The sequence below is a fragment of the Hyla sarda genome, chromosome 6, assembly GCF_029499605.1.
Source record: "Hyla sarda isolate aHylSar1 chromosome 6, aHylSar1.hap1, whole genome shotgun sequence".
NCBI lineage: Eukaryota > Metazoa > Chordata > Amphibia > Anura > Hylidae > Hyla > Hyla sarda.
The window spans coordinates 271,462,118-271,477,522 of record NC_079194.1 but is presented as its reverse complement, the minus strand read 5'-3'; the positions used below and the strand labels follow the sequence as shown (position 1 = coordinate 271,477,522).

The 15,405-nt window shown below is 45.4% G+C and overlaps 1 protein-coding gene and 1 non-coding gene across 2 annotated transcripts; one reads left to right on the top strand and one right to left on the bottom strand.

Moving 5' to 3' along the window:
• Nucleotides 1-4,315: 4,315 nt before the first annotated feature.
• Nucleotides 4,316-4,397, bottom strand: TRNAS-GCU (transfer RNA serine (anticodon GCU)). The gene has a single exon. It is a non-coding gene; the product is annotated as a tRNA-Ser (tRNA).
• A 439-nt stretch (nucleotides 4,398-4,836) lies between these two features.
• Nucleotides 4,837-10,278, top strand: B4GAT1 (beta-1,4-glucuronyltransferase 1). Its single transcript, XM_056528494.1, has 2 exons — nucleotides 4,837-6,230; nucleotides 9,967-10,278. The coding sequence occupies exons 1-2, from the start codon at nucleotides 5,157-5,159 to the stop codon at nucleotides 10,156-10,158; spliced, it is 1,266 nt and encodes a 421-aa protein (XP_056384469.1). The 5' UTR covers nucleotides 4,837-5,156; the 3' UTR covers nucleotides 10,159-10,278.
• Nucleotides 10,279-15,405: the final 5,127 nt, after the last annotated feature.

Below are 15,405 nucleotides of genomic sequence, written 5' to 3'. Positions count from 1 at the left end.
AAATCTGTTTAACTTTCTGGCACCAGTTGATTTAAAAAAAATAAATAAATAATGTTTACCACCGGAGTACCCCTTTAAGGCACACTGTACCCCTTGTTACATTCCTTGAGAGGTGTAACAGTGTGCCATAAAAAGAAATTCAAAAAGCATAGAAATTCCTCTGTAGCATACAGCTGCTAATAAGTACTGGAAGGATATAGATTTTTAATAGAAGTAATTTACAAATATGTTGACCATATGGGACCAGTACATAAAAAAAAAAAATGTTTTCCACTAGAGTACCCCTTTAACATCCCACAGGTGTTTGACAAATTTTTGAAATAGTGGGCTGGGCATATGAAAAATTTAATTTTTTCATTTTCTCGGACCACTGTTCCAATAATCTGTCAGACACCTGTGGGGTGTTAAGGCTCACTATACCCCTTGTTATATTCCTTGAGGGGTGTAGTTTCAAAAATGGGGTCACATGTGGATGTTTCTTTTTGCGTTTATGTCAGAACTGCGGCAACTAATTCCAGTGCAAATCACCAATTTAGGCGTCAAATGTGCATGGTGCTCTCACTCCTGAGACTTGTTGTGTGCCTGCAGAGCACTTTACTTCCACATATGGGGTATGTTCGTACTCGGGAGACATTTTGTTACAAATTTTGGGGGTCTTTTATCCTTTTACCTCTTGTGAAAATGAGTAAGTAAGGGGCAACACCAGCATGTTAGTGTACATTTTTTTTTATTTACACTAACGTGCTTGTGTAGCCCACAACTTTTCCTTTTAATAAGGGGTAAAAGGAGAAGACCCCCAAAATTTGTAACACAATTTCTCCCAAGTATGGAAATACCCCATATGTGGCACAAAACTGTTGCCTTGAAATACGACAGGGCTCAGGAGTGAGAGAGCGCCATGCGCATTTGAGGCCTATATTAGCGATTTGCATAGGGACGGACCCGGATGCAAGCATGGCGTTTGCCTCTGCCAACAAAATACCCTACACTAGTGTTTCCCAAACAAGGTGCCTCCAGCTGTTGCAAAACTCCCAGCATGCCTGGACATTCAATGGCTGTCTGGCAATGCTGGGAGTTGTTGTTTTGCAACAGCTGGAGGCTCTCTTTAGGAAACAGTGCCGTACGAGATGTTTTTAATTTTTGTGGGGGGGGGGGGTGTGTAACTGTATAAGGGTGTGTATATGTAGTGTTTTACTCTTTATTTTGTGTAGAGTAGTGTAATGTTTTTAGGGTACATTCACACGGGCATGGGTTCACAGCTAGTTTCCCGCTGGGAGTTTGAGCTGCGACAGAAAATTTGCCACAGCTCAAACTTGCATCAGGAAACTCACTCTAAACTCCCATCCGTGTGAATGTACCCTGTACTTTTTCTTTTCTTTTTTTTTTGGGGGGGGGGTTACAGATCTCCAACTGTTGCAAAACTACAACTCTCAGCATGCACTGACAGACTGTGCATGCTGGGAGTTTTAGTTTTGCCACAGCTGTAGGCACACTGGTGGGGGAAACAGAATAACTCAGTGTTTCCCCACCAGTGTGCCTCCAGCTGTTTCAAAACTACAACTCCCAGCATGCACAGTCTGTCAGTGCATGCTGAGATGTAGTTTTCAAACAACTGGAGGCGCACGGGTTGGGAAACAGGTAACAGAACCTTACTCTGTTAGTTGCAGTTATGTAACAGCTGGAGGCACACAACTACAACTCCCAGCATACCAAGACAGCCGTTTGCTGTCTGTACATTCTGGGAGTTGTAGTTATGCAATATCTGGAGGGTTAAAGTTTAGAGATCACTGCACAGTGGTCTCCAAACTATGGCCCTCCAGATGTTGTAGCCACTCAACGTATCGCTACATCACGCCCTGCATCCTTAAAGGAGTTGTCTGGTGAAAAATAACTTACCCCCTATGTAAGGATAAGCGATAAGTTATAGATCACGGAGGGTCCCAGCGCTGGGAGGAAACAATGGCTCAGTGACACAACCACAGGTAGAGATTTTTACAGCCCCGCTCCTGGACGTAGAATTTCACATCTGTCAAACTCTATGTCCAGTAGAGGGGCTGTGAAAATCTACGTCCCTTCTCCCTTCCTGTGGAGAGGAAGCAAGGAAAGCGAGGCGCCGGGTGGGAGATTATGGGGCGCCCCGCTCTCCACATGAATCAGACACTCCCGTGGTCAGACACTTATTTCCTATTCTGCGGGTGGGGGATGAGCTTTGTAATACTGGATAACCGCTTTTTTGGCCAAAATGGGCTGCGTCCTTAAGGTGTTATGTAAAAGCCTATATAAATTGGGTATTGTAATCGTATGGACCTACAGAATACAGACAATTTGTCCTTTTGGGTGTATTCACACGAACATAAAAAAAAAAAAAAAAACACAAGACATTTTAGCTAATTATGGGGGGTTTAATTTTTCCGCAGCATATTTGACGCCTCAGATGCACTGCCGACACACACAGAGTTATGGCAGAGTGAGCTCTCTACTGCTGCCGCCGTAACTCTGTGTGTCTCCGCTTGTGACTGCTGGTGGAAAATCCTCAGCCATGAGCAGACACACAGAGCTACGGCAGCAGCAGCAGGGAGCATGCTCTACCATAACTCTGTGTGTGCCGGGAGCACATTCATGGCATCAAATACGTTGTGGATGTGCTCCCGTGTAAAAACACCCTTTAACTGTAAAGTGCACTGCGTAAAAACTAACCCCCCCCCCCCCCATAATTTGCTAAATTGTCTTGTTTTTTTTTTTTTTTTTCACCACACAAATATTATTTTTTTGGCTTCGTCAAAGATTGTGGTAAAGTGAGTGATATCTTTACGAAGTACAATTGGTCCCACAAAAAACAAGTCCTTTATATCTTATATGGGTCTGTAGGTAAAAAAAACAAACAAAAAAACAAACAAGAGTTATAGCTATTCAATGGTGAGGGTGGAAGAATTAAAGTGCAAGAAAGAATTGTTGTGTCCTGCAGCGTGATTAACACTTATCCCCTAACCACAGGATAGGGGATAAGTGTTTGATCGCGGGGGGGGGGGGTCCGACTGCTGGGACACTGTTATGCCGAGCGCTCCGGGTCCCTGCTCCTCCCCGGAGCGCTCACTACACTCTCGCTCCCGCAGCGCCCCGGTCAGATCCACTGACCGGGTGCGCTGCGATACTGCCTCCAGCCGGGATGCGATTCGCGATGCGGGTTGCGCCCGCTCGCGATGCGCACCCCGGCTCCCGTACCTGACTCGCTCTCCGTCGGTCCTGTCCCGGCGCGCGCGGCCCCGCGCGCGCCGGGTCTCTGCGATTTAAAGGGCCAGTGCACCAATGATGGTGCCTGGCCCAATCTTCCCAATTACCTTGATTAGTTTCCACCTGTGCACTCCCTACTTATACCTCACTTCCCTTGCACTCCCTTGCCGGATCTTGTTGCCATTGTGCCAGTGAAAGCGTTTCCTTGTATGTTCCTAGCCTGTGTTCCAGACCTCCTGCCGTTGCCCCTGACTACGATCCTTGCTGCCTGCCCCGACCTTCTGCTACGTCCGACCTTGCTTCTGTCTACTCCCTTGTACCGCGCCTATCTTCAGCAGTCAGAGAGGTTGAGCCGTTGCTAGTGGATACGACCTGGTCACTACCGCCGCAGCAAGACCATCCCGCTTTGCGGCGGGCTCTGGTGAAAACCAGTAGTGACTTAGAACCGATCCACTAGCACGGTCCACGCCAATCCCTCTCTGGCACAGAGGATCCACTACCTGCCAGCCGGCATCGTGACAGACCCCCTGTGATCTTCTGTACGGGGCCGCGGCTGTCCCGTGCAGGGGGCATGCCAGCCGCAGCATGACGTTGCGGCCGGCACGCCTCCTCCATACATCTCTATGGGAGAGGCGGGGAGGCAGCATTCGTGCCTCCCCCAATAGAACTGTATTGGGACGGGGAGGAGACGGGGCATCACCGTCGACCTCTAGGTCGACGCTATGTGCCTTAGCGCTCACTATGAGCGCTAATGGCGGCGCCCTGTTAGGGAGATGGCGGGGGGGGTCCCAGCGGTCGGACCCCCCGCGATCAAACACTTATCCCCTATCTTGTAGATAGGGGATAAGTGTATATTGCGCTGCAGTTGTCCTTTAAGGGGTTACAAACGGAAAAAAAGAAAAGCATGGCAATTTATTTTTCAGCCATAAGCACCTTCAAAAATTTTTACATATATATATATATATATATATATATATATATATAAAATTAAAAAAATTCCCAAAAAACAGGCAAAATCCATAGTGTAACTATTGAATTACACTACAGTAAAGGACAAAAGCAGTGGATTTGTCAAGAAAAAATGCGACGAGGATGGGATTCGAACCCACGCGTGCAGAGCACAATGGATTAGCAGTCCATCGCCTTAACCACTCGGCCACCTCGTCTGATGATCTCGGGAGCGGCTGTTTCTCCATCACGTCTTTACATGCAGGGACAAATCACTGAACTGCACCTCTTATTCTATTCTCCTATAATTCTTAATAAAAAAACATATAGAGCAGTGATTCCCAACCAGGGTGCCTCCAGCTGTTGAAAAACTACAATTCCCAGCATGCCCGGACAGCCTTCGGCTGTCCGAGCATGCTGGGAGTTGTAGTTTTGCAGTTTTGCAACAGCTGGAGGCACCCTGGCTGAGAAACATTGATAAAGAGATATCCAGCTTTTCTGAATCAGTCTGAACATTTGCACGTTTAAAATCTTCCACTTGCTCCTCCGATGCGTTAGAGGGCGCTGTGGATTGAAGGATTTTTTTTTTTATAAATATATTCCTTCGGCTTCCTTATTTTCTGTTGGACGCCGCGAAGGCTGACGGGTAGTGACGCGGGCGGCGTGGTGGGCGGGGCTTGATGTGTCCGTGCGTGCCTGTGCGTGTAGTTCTCAGGTGCTGCTGGATGTAGTCAGGAGCGGCACAATGAGAGGAGTGCATAAGAGGCTGTGGGAAGTGTGAGTGCAGGTGGTCCTGCCCAGAGGGTGGCAGTGATGCCAGGCTTCACAATAAGGACCAGTCTGTTTCCTTCTCGTTGTAGTACACAGGGCTGAGTGATGAGTGTAGAGTGCAAGCTCTGCTGCCTTCCCACAGTGATCATATACAAGCATAGGAGCTGATTTTACATCAAGATCGGGAACCAGACCAAAAAGGGGCAATGCCAACCGCAGTGCGTTGCTCGTTTTTCCGTGTGGTCCTCGTTGCCCTCCTTCTAGTCGCTCTTCTTCAACTTCTTTACCTTTCGCTTCTCTCCAACTTACATGGGCAGCAGCAGCAGCGTTCAGCGCACCCAGTGCTTGTGGGCACTCCTCATACGGAGCCAAGATGGCAGAGGGAACAGAAGGATCATCTGAAGGCTGTGTTGGCATCTGGCGGTGTACTAGATGCCAGCGGACAATATCGAATTTATCGCCACCTCTTGGCCCGTGAAGGAGGACAAACGAAAGACGTGGCATTGGCCTCTCATGGCAGTCTAAGCAACCTGTGGCATTTGCAGGAACTGGTACGACGGTGGGATGGCAGAATTTCATTGGCGCTGTTTGCTTCTAGCGCTGCGCAGGCTAAACTCGCTATTGTGTTACCCTATACCCTTGCCCAGCTGTGCCCTTCAGTCAGGCAAAGGGTGTCTTTTCATCTTGTGTGCCAGTCTGGAGATACAGCTGTTTTCCCAGAACAAGATGATGCGGCAGAGTTTGCCCATCTTCAGACGTGCCAGGCTGTTTTTGCCAAGGTGGCAAATCTAGGCACCAATATAATAAACTATGCAGGAAATGTGTCTTATCCTAACAACTTGCTAAGAAATGTTGCCAGGACTGAAATTGGGAGTACGGCTTTTGTACTGGTGGTCGATATAGATATGGTACCCAGTCAGGGTCTGAGGTCGGGTTTTTTGGATTTGGCTGCTCAAGGGGTTGATCCACACATGGTGTTTGTAGTGCCCGCTTTTGAAATCAGACATACTCGGCGGCTGCCTGGCGCCAAGGAGGAATTGTTGCGACTATACCAGGTGGGAGAAGTGCGAGCGTTTTATGAGGAGTTGTGCCCACGATGCCAAGCACCTACTAACTATTCATTCTGGCTTAACTTGCCAGAGAAGGACACGTCTGGAAGGTTGGCAGTAACTTATGTGGTTGAGTGGAGAGATCCGTGGGAACCGTTTTATATTGGGAGTAAAGACGTGCCAGCCTACGATGAGAGGTTCAAGCAGTATGGATTCAACAGAATCAGTCAGGTAATGCTGGGACTTATCCATTGGGGGAGAGTTATCATAATCTGGGTAGAGGAAAAGTGAGGCAGTTGCCCATAGCAACCAATCAGATTGCTTCTTTCATTTTTCAAAGGATTTTTAAAAAAAAAGCGATCTAATTGCATTTCCTCTGCACAGGATTTCTCAAGTCTCACCTATCTACTTTATAGCAATAAATCGTATACAAACGAATTAGGTCAGTTGGGGGGATGGGGGTCTGACTTCAGGCACCCCGCTATTCTACGGATGCTGGGGGGGGGGGGGGGCATGTTGTTTGTACTATTAAGGGTATGTTCACATTGATTAAGTTCAGTGAGGAATTTCCTCATTCAATTTCCTTAGTGGATTCGTACCATATGAAATGGTCTGTAATTGGGGCTAATGTCCGCGGCAATTGGAGATGTTAAATCTTCTGCTACAATCAAATTCCTCTTCAGAAGTTCAATTGCGGAACTTCTGACATGTGAATAGAGCAGCAAAATCTCTATTTAAATCATTAGGAGGCTGCAAGTAGAGTCTCTATAGTGTGTTTCACCCGACGCTATTTTGATCAGTATTTGTAACCACAATCAGAAGGAATGACCTTTTCAGTGTTTTGGCCCACTCCTGGTTTTGGTTCACAAATACTTATGCAAAAAAACTGAGCCAAATACTGCCTTGTTGAAGGGGGACTCCACCTCTGGACATCCTTAGCCAAAGGATAAGGGATAAGATGTCTGATCGCAGGGGTCCGGTGGCTGGGCCCCTCCCCGTGATCTCCGGGCGGCATCCTGGCTTTCTGAACACACTTTGTTCAGAATGCTGGGTTCGAGCGGCCGTGGTTGTGACGTCACGCCACGACCCCTCCATGTCTATGGAAGGGGGGGGGAGGTGATGAGTATCCACATATTTCATGCCCCCTCCCATAGACTTGAATAGCGGGGGCGTGATGTTACGGCCATCCGAACCCAGAATTTTGAACAAAAATATTCATAATGCCAGGGTGCCGCCTGGAGATTGCTAGGGGTCCCAGCGGCTGGACTCCTGCAATCAGATATCTTATCCCCTGTCCTTTGGATGGGGGACAAGATGTCCAAGGGCAGAGTACCACTTGAAACCAGCCTTTGTAGCGAAAATGCAAAGTACTGCAGAATTGTCCTATTCAAATACCATTGGTGTTCGGACGTCCCCCCCCCTAACATTGATTGTGAGGATACCAAAAAAACAAAAAGCACCATGCAAAAAAAAAAAAAAAAAAATAAGTGCCTTCACATATAAATGGCTTTGTTGTTTTGTTACAATTATTTTTTGCCATGCAGACTAAGAACTCTGGGGGGAATTAAGTTATTTTTACATTTCGCCTAGGCTTACGTCATGTGAACTCTGTGCACATTTATCGAAGAGGTGCATCTCTTTCATAAATAGCAACGTAGCTTAGATGCAGGCAAGTTTCTAAGTGTGGTCCGGGCTGGCATGAGACTTTGCAAAAATTTAGCAACAATTTTTTTCTTTAAAAAAGTTGCAGTTGATAAATTATCGACCAGTGTAAAAAGCTAAATATACCACACTACATTAAAGTTGCTTATTGAAGGACAGGCCATCAGTTGTAAAGGCTGAATAACCGGAATTTTGACGTTTTTATCTGCAGCTATTTTAATGGGTTTTCAAGCAAAAACTCATTGATGCCCTCTGCATAGGATAGGCCAGCACTCGGTATCCCCTCTGTTCTGCAAAGCCTCGTTCCCTGGATGTAAACAATATACAGGAGCTGAAACCTTGGCTTGTAGAGTGGTGGCGCTGGGTTTTGCAGCTCAGATCCTGTTGAAGTGAATGTTACCACTAGTATATTTAAGGGTAGGGTAACACATGTAGTTTGCTACATATTTTCCAATTACTTCAAAGGGTAGTGGAGTACGCAGTGTGGGACCCTTCCCTTAAAGGGGTACTCTGACGCTTAGACATCTTATCCCCTATCCAAAGGATAGGGGATAAGATGCCTGATCGCGGGGGTTCCCGCCGCTGGAGACCCCCGTGATCTTGCAAGCCGCACCCGGTTAAAATCATTCCCCTGAGCGTGTTCGCTCCGCGTCTGATTACTGTCGATCACAGGGCCGGAGCATTGTGACGTCATGCTCCGCCCCCTCAATGCAAGCCTATGGGAGGGGGCGTGACAGCTGTTACGCCCCCACCCATAGACTTGCATTGAGGGGTCACGATCTTCCGTTCCCGTGGTCGGGAGCCAGAACCTCCAGTGCTGCCGGAAGCAGATACAGGTGGGTGCCGCATGCTATATTGCGGGGGTCCCCAGCAGGTGAACCCCCGCGATCAGACCCCCCCCCCCCTATCCTTTTGATAGGGGATAAGATGTCTAGGGATGGAGTACCCCTTTAAATATGCTAGAAAAAAAGTTAATCTAAGGCCGGGTTCACACTTTGGAATCTCCAGACGGAATATCTACCCGAGATCCCATAGGCGGCGCTAGGACCACGCTAACTGCATTGCCGTCCCCATAAACGGCAATGCATTTCTGAGTAGATCCACCAAAGATCCTTTCAGAAATGCATTGCTGTCTATGGGGTCCTAGCGCCGCCCGCGGGATCACTAGCTGAAATTCTGGCCGGAGATTCCGAAGTGTGAACCTGGCCTTAGAATAACAAGGCATATTGAGGGTGTGTTCAGGTGTTTAACTGCAATTATTAAATACAAAGCCATTAAGAGATTATATATAAATGGCGGACACTTATAAAGGAAAGCCTGGGACGACTTCTTATCCATTCCTAGCTTTGTATTCAGTAAAGGTGCTTTCACACCATGTTTTCAGCCTACGGCTGGGGGAGGGGAAAACCGTGTGCTCCCGTACCCCAGCTGGACCGCCGCTGAAATCCATTGGCTTTAATGAGCCGACCGTTTGACCCGGAGTCACCGTTTGAGACCCCTATCTGTTTTTCTGACCAGACCTAAAACCATAGTACACTACGGTTTAGGTCTGGTCACAAAACCGGATGCGGGGCAGAAATGAGCCGACCAGAGTCAAACGGTGACACCAGTCGGCTCAGTAAAGTCAATGGATTTCAGCGGCGGTCCAGCTGGTGTACGGGAGCGCACGGTTTTCCCCTCCCCCAGCCGTAGGCTGAAAACATGGTGTGAAAGCACCTTTACTGAATACAAAGCTAGGAATGGATAAGAAGTCGTCCCAGGCTTTCCTTTAGAAGTGTCCGCCATTTATATATAATCTCTAGAGATGAGCGAATTTACAGTAAATTTGATTAGTCACAAACTTCTCAGCTCGGCAGTTGATGACTTTTCCTGCATAAATTAGTTCAGCTTTCAGGTGCTCCGGTGGGCTGGAAAAGGTGGATACATTCCTAGGAAAGGGTCTCCTAGGACTGTATCCACCTTTTCCAGCCCACCGGAGCACCTGAAAGCAGAACTAATTTATGCAGGAAAAGTCATCAACTGCCGAGCTGAGAAGTTCGTGACGAATCGAATTTACTGTAAGTTCGCTCATCTCTAATAATCTCTTAATGGCTTTGTATTTAATAATTGCATAGGCTGAAAACGTGGTGTGAAAGCACCCTAATTGCAATAAAAAACCTGAACACAAACCACTCCAAACCCGACCTTGACTTTGATGCATCCTAATTCACAAACAGATGAATAGAAGTGTGTAGGTCACTGTAGAGCTTGGATGACACCTTCTTGTTACTGTAGCATGGATAACTGCGCCTTTTTCTTTCTTCAGGCTTGTGAACTCAATATGGCTGGCTTCTCCTTTGCTGTCCTGGACTCTGCGTTTTTGCTTCATAAAGGATACAAGCTACCTGGAGACTTTCACAGTCAGAAAGAGGCGGAGAACAAAAGAAATCGGTTACTGTACAGAGGATTCAAGGAGGAGCTGAAGATGAAGTATCCAGATTCCAGCAGACGCTGCTAATAAAGCCTTTACCTGAACAGCCTAAGGACCAAGCTTCTCCTATGAGGAATGACATATGTAGAGATGAGCGAACTTACAGTAAATTCAATTCGTCACGAACTTCTCGGCTCGGCAGTTGATGACTTTTCCTGCATAAATTAGTTCAGCTTTCCGGTGCTCCGGTGGGCTGGAAAAGGTGGATACAGTCCTAGGAGACTCTTTCCTATGACTGTATCCACCTTTTCCAGCCCACCGGAGCACCGGAAGGCTGAACTAATTTACGCAGGAAAAGTCAGCAACCGCCGAGCCGAGAAGTTCGTGACGAATCTAATTTACTGTAAGTTCGCTCATCTCTAGACATATGGCGTGTCATTGTAACGAAAGAGCTTGTATTCTTAAGAATTCTGGGAATCTACTGTTCATCTAGCGACCCTCTATTGCAGTGTTTCCCAACCAGGGTGCCTCTAGCTGTTGCAAAACTACAATTCCCAGCATGCCCGGACAGCCGAAGGCTGTCCGGGCATGCTGGGCTTTGTAGTCTTGCAACAGCTAGAGGCACCCTGGTTGGGAAACACTGCTTTATTGTGATGTAATGTATGTTTGTATTTATTTATTCATGTGTGAGACTACTGAGCATCTGATACTGTATCCATCTGCCAGTTCTTTTTTCTGGCTAACTTCATTCCTGTCACTGGTTTCTCTGGTCCTTGCCATTTCTGATCTGTAGACAGCTTGTTAGAACGAAGGGGGTGTTTTTAGTTTTAAGAAATATTTAGTTGAAAGGGGTACTCCGGTGGAAAACATTTATTTTTAATTAATTGGTGCCAGAAAGTTAAACAGATTTGTAAATGACTTCTATCAAAAAAACGTAATCCTTCCAGTACTTATCAGCTGCTGTATAGTAAAGAGGAAGTCCGTTTCTTTTTGAATTTCTTTTCTGCCTGAGCACAGTGCTCTCTGCTGACACATGTCAGGAACTGTCCAGAGCAGGAGCAAATCCCCATAGCAAACATATGCTGCTCTGGACAGTTCCTGACATGGACAGAGGTGTCAGCAGAGAGCACTGTGGACAGACAGAAAAGAAATTCTAAAAGAAAATAACTTTCTCTGTATTATACAGCAGCTGATAACTACTGGAAGGATTAAGATTTCTTAATAGAAGCAATTTACAAATCTGTTTAACTTGATTTAAAAAAAATAATATTTCCACCGGAGTACCTTTTTAAGGTTAGTTTCATACAACCGTTTTCTTGGCAATACTTCCGTATTCTTATTAAGGGCTTAACTCCTAAACCCCAAGGGTTATACCCTATAGCAGTCTAATTTGGGTTCAGTAGATTAACTGGTGGTTCAACTGCACTACATGGACTCTTAGAGCTTGTTCACACTAAAGAAATTCAGCAAGGAAAACTTCCTCACTGGGTTCCTTTGTGGATCTGTGATCTTCCTGCCCCATTGACAAATGGAACTTCCGCCAGTTTAATCTTCTGCCAAAATCCAATTCCTTGACCGAAGTTTCGCTATGGAACTTCTGATGTGTGTTTTGAGCAGCAGAATTCCCATTGAAATCAATGAGAGGCTGCTGCAAGGTGAAATTCATGCGGAATATCCTTATGGATATATATTCTGTGCAGCTTCTTCTTAGGGTGCGTTCACACTGGGTAATTGACGCTGAATCTCCGCTCGGGGAATTCAGGGAGTGGAGATTCAGTCTGGCAGCCTCCGCCGAAATTCTCTGGCGGTAGGACCGCGCAGCCCTGTGCCGTCACCATTGACAGCAATGCAGTGCTTGCGGACTTCCGCGCAAAGAATGAACATGGTCCTTCTTTGCGCAGAGCAATTTCAGAGGCGGGATTTCCATTGCTGAAAATGCTCAGTGTTAACGGGTCTCGTGGAAGAGCCATTCACGTAAAGTTTACCGCTCTGAAGTCTACGTAAATTACGTGGTGTGAATGGGGCCTTACCTGTGCCTGTTACATTGATTTGGAAGAGGCCTGACTTAAATTAAATCGGTGTTCGCCGGGGCTTATGTCAAAACACATGACCCAGATGAATCCCCATTGACCGCATGCAGTAACTGCTTCTGAAATGCTGCTGTGAAGCGGCCAACAGACACAACTTTGTTTGCCTTTTTTAGCCTGGATCCAGTTTTGGTGGTGTTTTTTTTCGCCCAAGAAAACTTGTATTCGTATAGGCATGTATTTGGCTTTTTTATAAAGTCAGGTTATTCTTACTCATACCCACATACATGTACACATGCATTTTTCTGCTGTTTTCTTTTTTAACCTATAGAGTTTTACAGGAGAAAAAAAACACAATTTCTTTAGAAAAAAAGAAACTCTGGAGTATGCAGCAATTTAGAAAAATTGCCATGGAACCAAAATGCCACTAAGGGTGTGTTCACACAGTGTCCTTGCTGTCCGTTTAACATATTTGTTTAATAGGAAAAAAAGTTTAAAATGTTACCGAATACCGAAATAATGCTGCTGTATTGACATTCGAAAAAAAAGTCATGTACCGTATTTATTTATTTTTTTACGTACACACAGCTAAATTAATTGTACTGTAACAGAAATAGTAAATTGTAGACAGAAATGCTGTGTGAGCCCACTCTTATAAATAAATAAAACCTCCAAAAACACTATTTAGGTAAAGCAGGTTAGTAGCTGCATTTCAGAAGCCGATTCTGCCTACAGATTCAGCATTGCAACGGAGAGTGTATGTGTGTGTGTTCACACTAAAGGTCTATTCACGTGGCAGAATTTCTGCTCAACCGCACAAATTCCGCTTGTGTGGATTTTGTGCTGAATTGGTGTGAAAGCCAAGCGGAAATTCTGCAGAAGTGTGAATGGGAACTCCTTTAGAAGTGTATTGGTCTTTTATTTGAGGACGAATTCCTCAAGCGGAATTCTGCTTGAGGAAATTCTGCCGTAGGAATAGAACCTAAGGGTATGAACTTAACATTAGTGTGAATGGGTCTCCGCGAGACCCGTCCACACTGCGGAATTTCAGCGGCGGACAATTCCGCCGCTGAAATTGTTCCGCGCAAAGAAAGAACATGTTCAGCCGTCAATGGTGACAGCGCAGTGCCGCGCGGTCCTTCCGCCGCCGGCTGCCAGTTTGAATCTCCGCTCGCGGAATTCAGCGAGCGGAGATTCCGTTCACACTCTGTAGTGTGAACATACCCTAAGGCTAGGTTCACATTGCAGAATTTCTGCCGGAGATTGAGCCGGCGGTGCTAGGACCGAGCAGACTGCATTGCTTCCCCCATAGACTGCAATGCATTTCTGGGTGGATCTTTTGGGAGATTTGCTCAGAAATGCATTGCCATCTATGGGGCCGGCAATGTGTCCGCATGGTCGTAGTGCCACTGGCTCAATCTCTGGCAGAAATTCCATAGTGTGAACCTAGCCTAAGTCTAGAGGACAGTCTTGTTGAGTGACTGTCGGGCTTCCTGCAATGCACACACAGAAGTAGATCCTAATAATGGGAGAAGAAAAACCTCCAAAAACATCTAAATAGCAGTGGGGAATGGATTTTTTTAAATTAATACTGTTTACTTTTTTCCCTGTATGCTGTAACTACTCAATTCAACTATTTCATTATTATAATATTCTATACCTCAGCTGAACTACAATATTGTTTCTAAATTTCCAGTCTTTATTCAACAATGCCTTTTCTGTTTTTCTCCTCTGTGTCGGTCTACTAGCAGTATTTGGAGCTGAAATAAAATAAACTGCTCAATAAACTTTTTTTTTTTTTTTTTTTTTATCAATAATCACATTCATCTTGTTAAAAGTAGATACAGTTAAGCTTACAGCTACTATACAGCCATCATATTGTAGCTTGTGTGAAAGGGAAACTGACTGCATGGTCATTTAAAGGGCAGCTGTCCCCAAGAATATGCTTGTGAAGCTGTATACGCAGTGCACCAGGGCCTCAAAAGCATATTCTAGGGAAACCGCTATAAATAAATGAGGCTGCTTTATAACTCCTCCAGGAGTCAGGCCAATAGTCTGAGAGGCTGAGCCTGGTGTCTGCTTTGCTCCGGGGCTGCACAGCCTTTCTCTGGTGACGTCATGCAGTTGTTTGACACACAGGGCTTGCCTGGCTGCAGCGGCTCTGTTAAGTTATGGTGCGCATGCGCCGGCTGTCATTCAACTGTGTGACATAAGCTTCTCTGTAAATATGTTTCAAATATTATAGAAAAAACAGCCACTAGGTGGCTCTGTTCTGTTCCCTGCCACAATTAATACAGGGAGTTTGGGCTCCTCCTGGCCTGGCAGGAGACCAAACTCAGGAAGTGCTTCTCCTTACACTAAGCTGATTGACAACTGCTAAGAGCCTCACTGAAAGCTGTACAGAGCCTAAGGTCTTCTGCAATGATGTAAGGGCAGAAAGTGGTCCCCCAGCAGGCTTCAGTGATGTCATGCCTGCCTGGAAATTTCGCTATGTGTGCAAGAAGAATGGTAAGATACACAGCTTTTTAAAGCTCTGAACAATTTTTTTTAAGGATGGGAGGGGTGTTAGGAGTAGTTAGGAAACATAGTCTGAGTTAGTTTACAAAAGTTTATTTGGTGACAGGTGCTCTTTAACCCCTTAAGGACCAGGGGTTTTTCCGTTTTTGCACTTTCATTTTTTCCTCCTTACCTTTAAAAAAAATCATAACTCAATTTTGCACCTAAAAATCCATATGATGGCTTATTTTTTACGACACCAATTCTACTTTGTAATGACATCAGTCATTTTACCCAAAAATCTACGGCGAAACAAAAAAAAAAAAAAAATCATTGTGAGACAAAATTGAAAAAAAACAAAAACACCATTTTGTAATTTTTCGGGGCTTCTGTTTCTACGCAGTACATTTGTCAGTAAAAATGACACCTTATCTTTATTCTGTAGGTCCATACGGTTAAAATGATACCCTACTTATATAGGTTGGATTTTGTCGGACTTCTGGAAAAAATCATAACTACATGCAGGAAAATTTATACGTTTAAAATTGTCATCTTCTGACCCCTATAACTTTTTTTTTCCCCGCGTATGGGGCGGTATGAGGGCTCATATTTTGCGCCGTGATCTGAAGTTTTTAGCTGTACCATTTTTGTATTGATCGGACTTGTGATTGCTTTTTATTAATTTTTTCATGATATAAAAAGTTACCAAAAATACACTATTTTGGACTTTGGAATTTTTTTGAGCATACGCCATTGACTGTGCGGTTTAATTAATGATATATTTTTTTTAATGGGAAAAGGTGGGTGATTC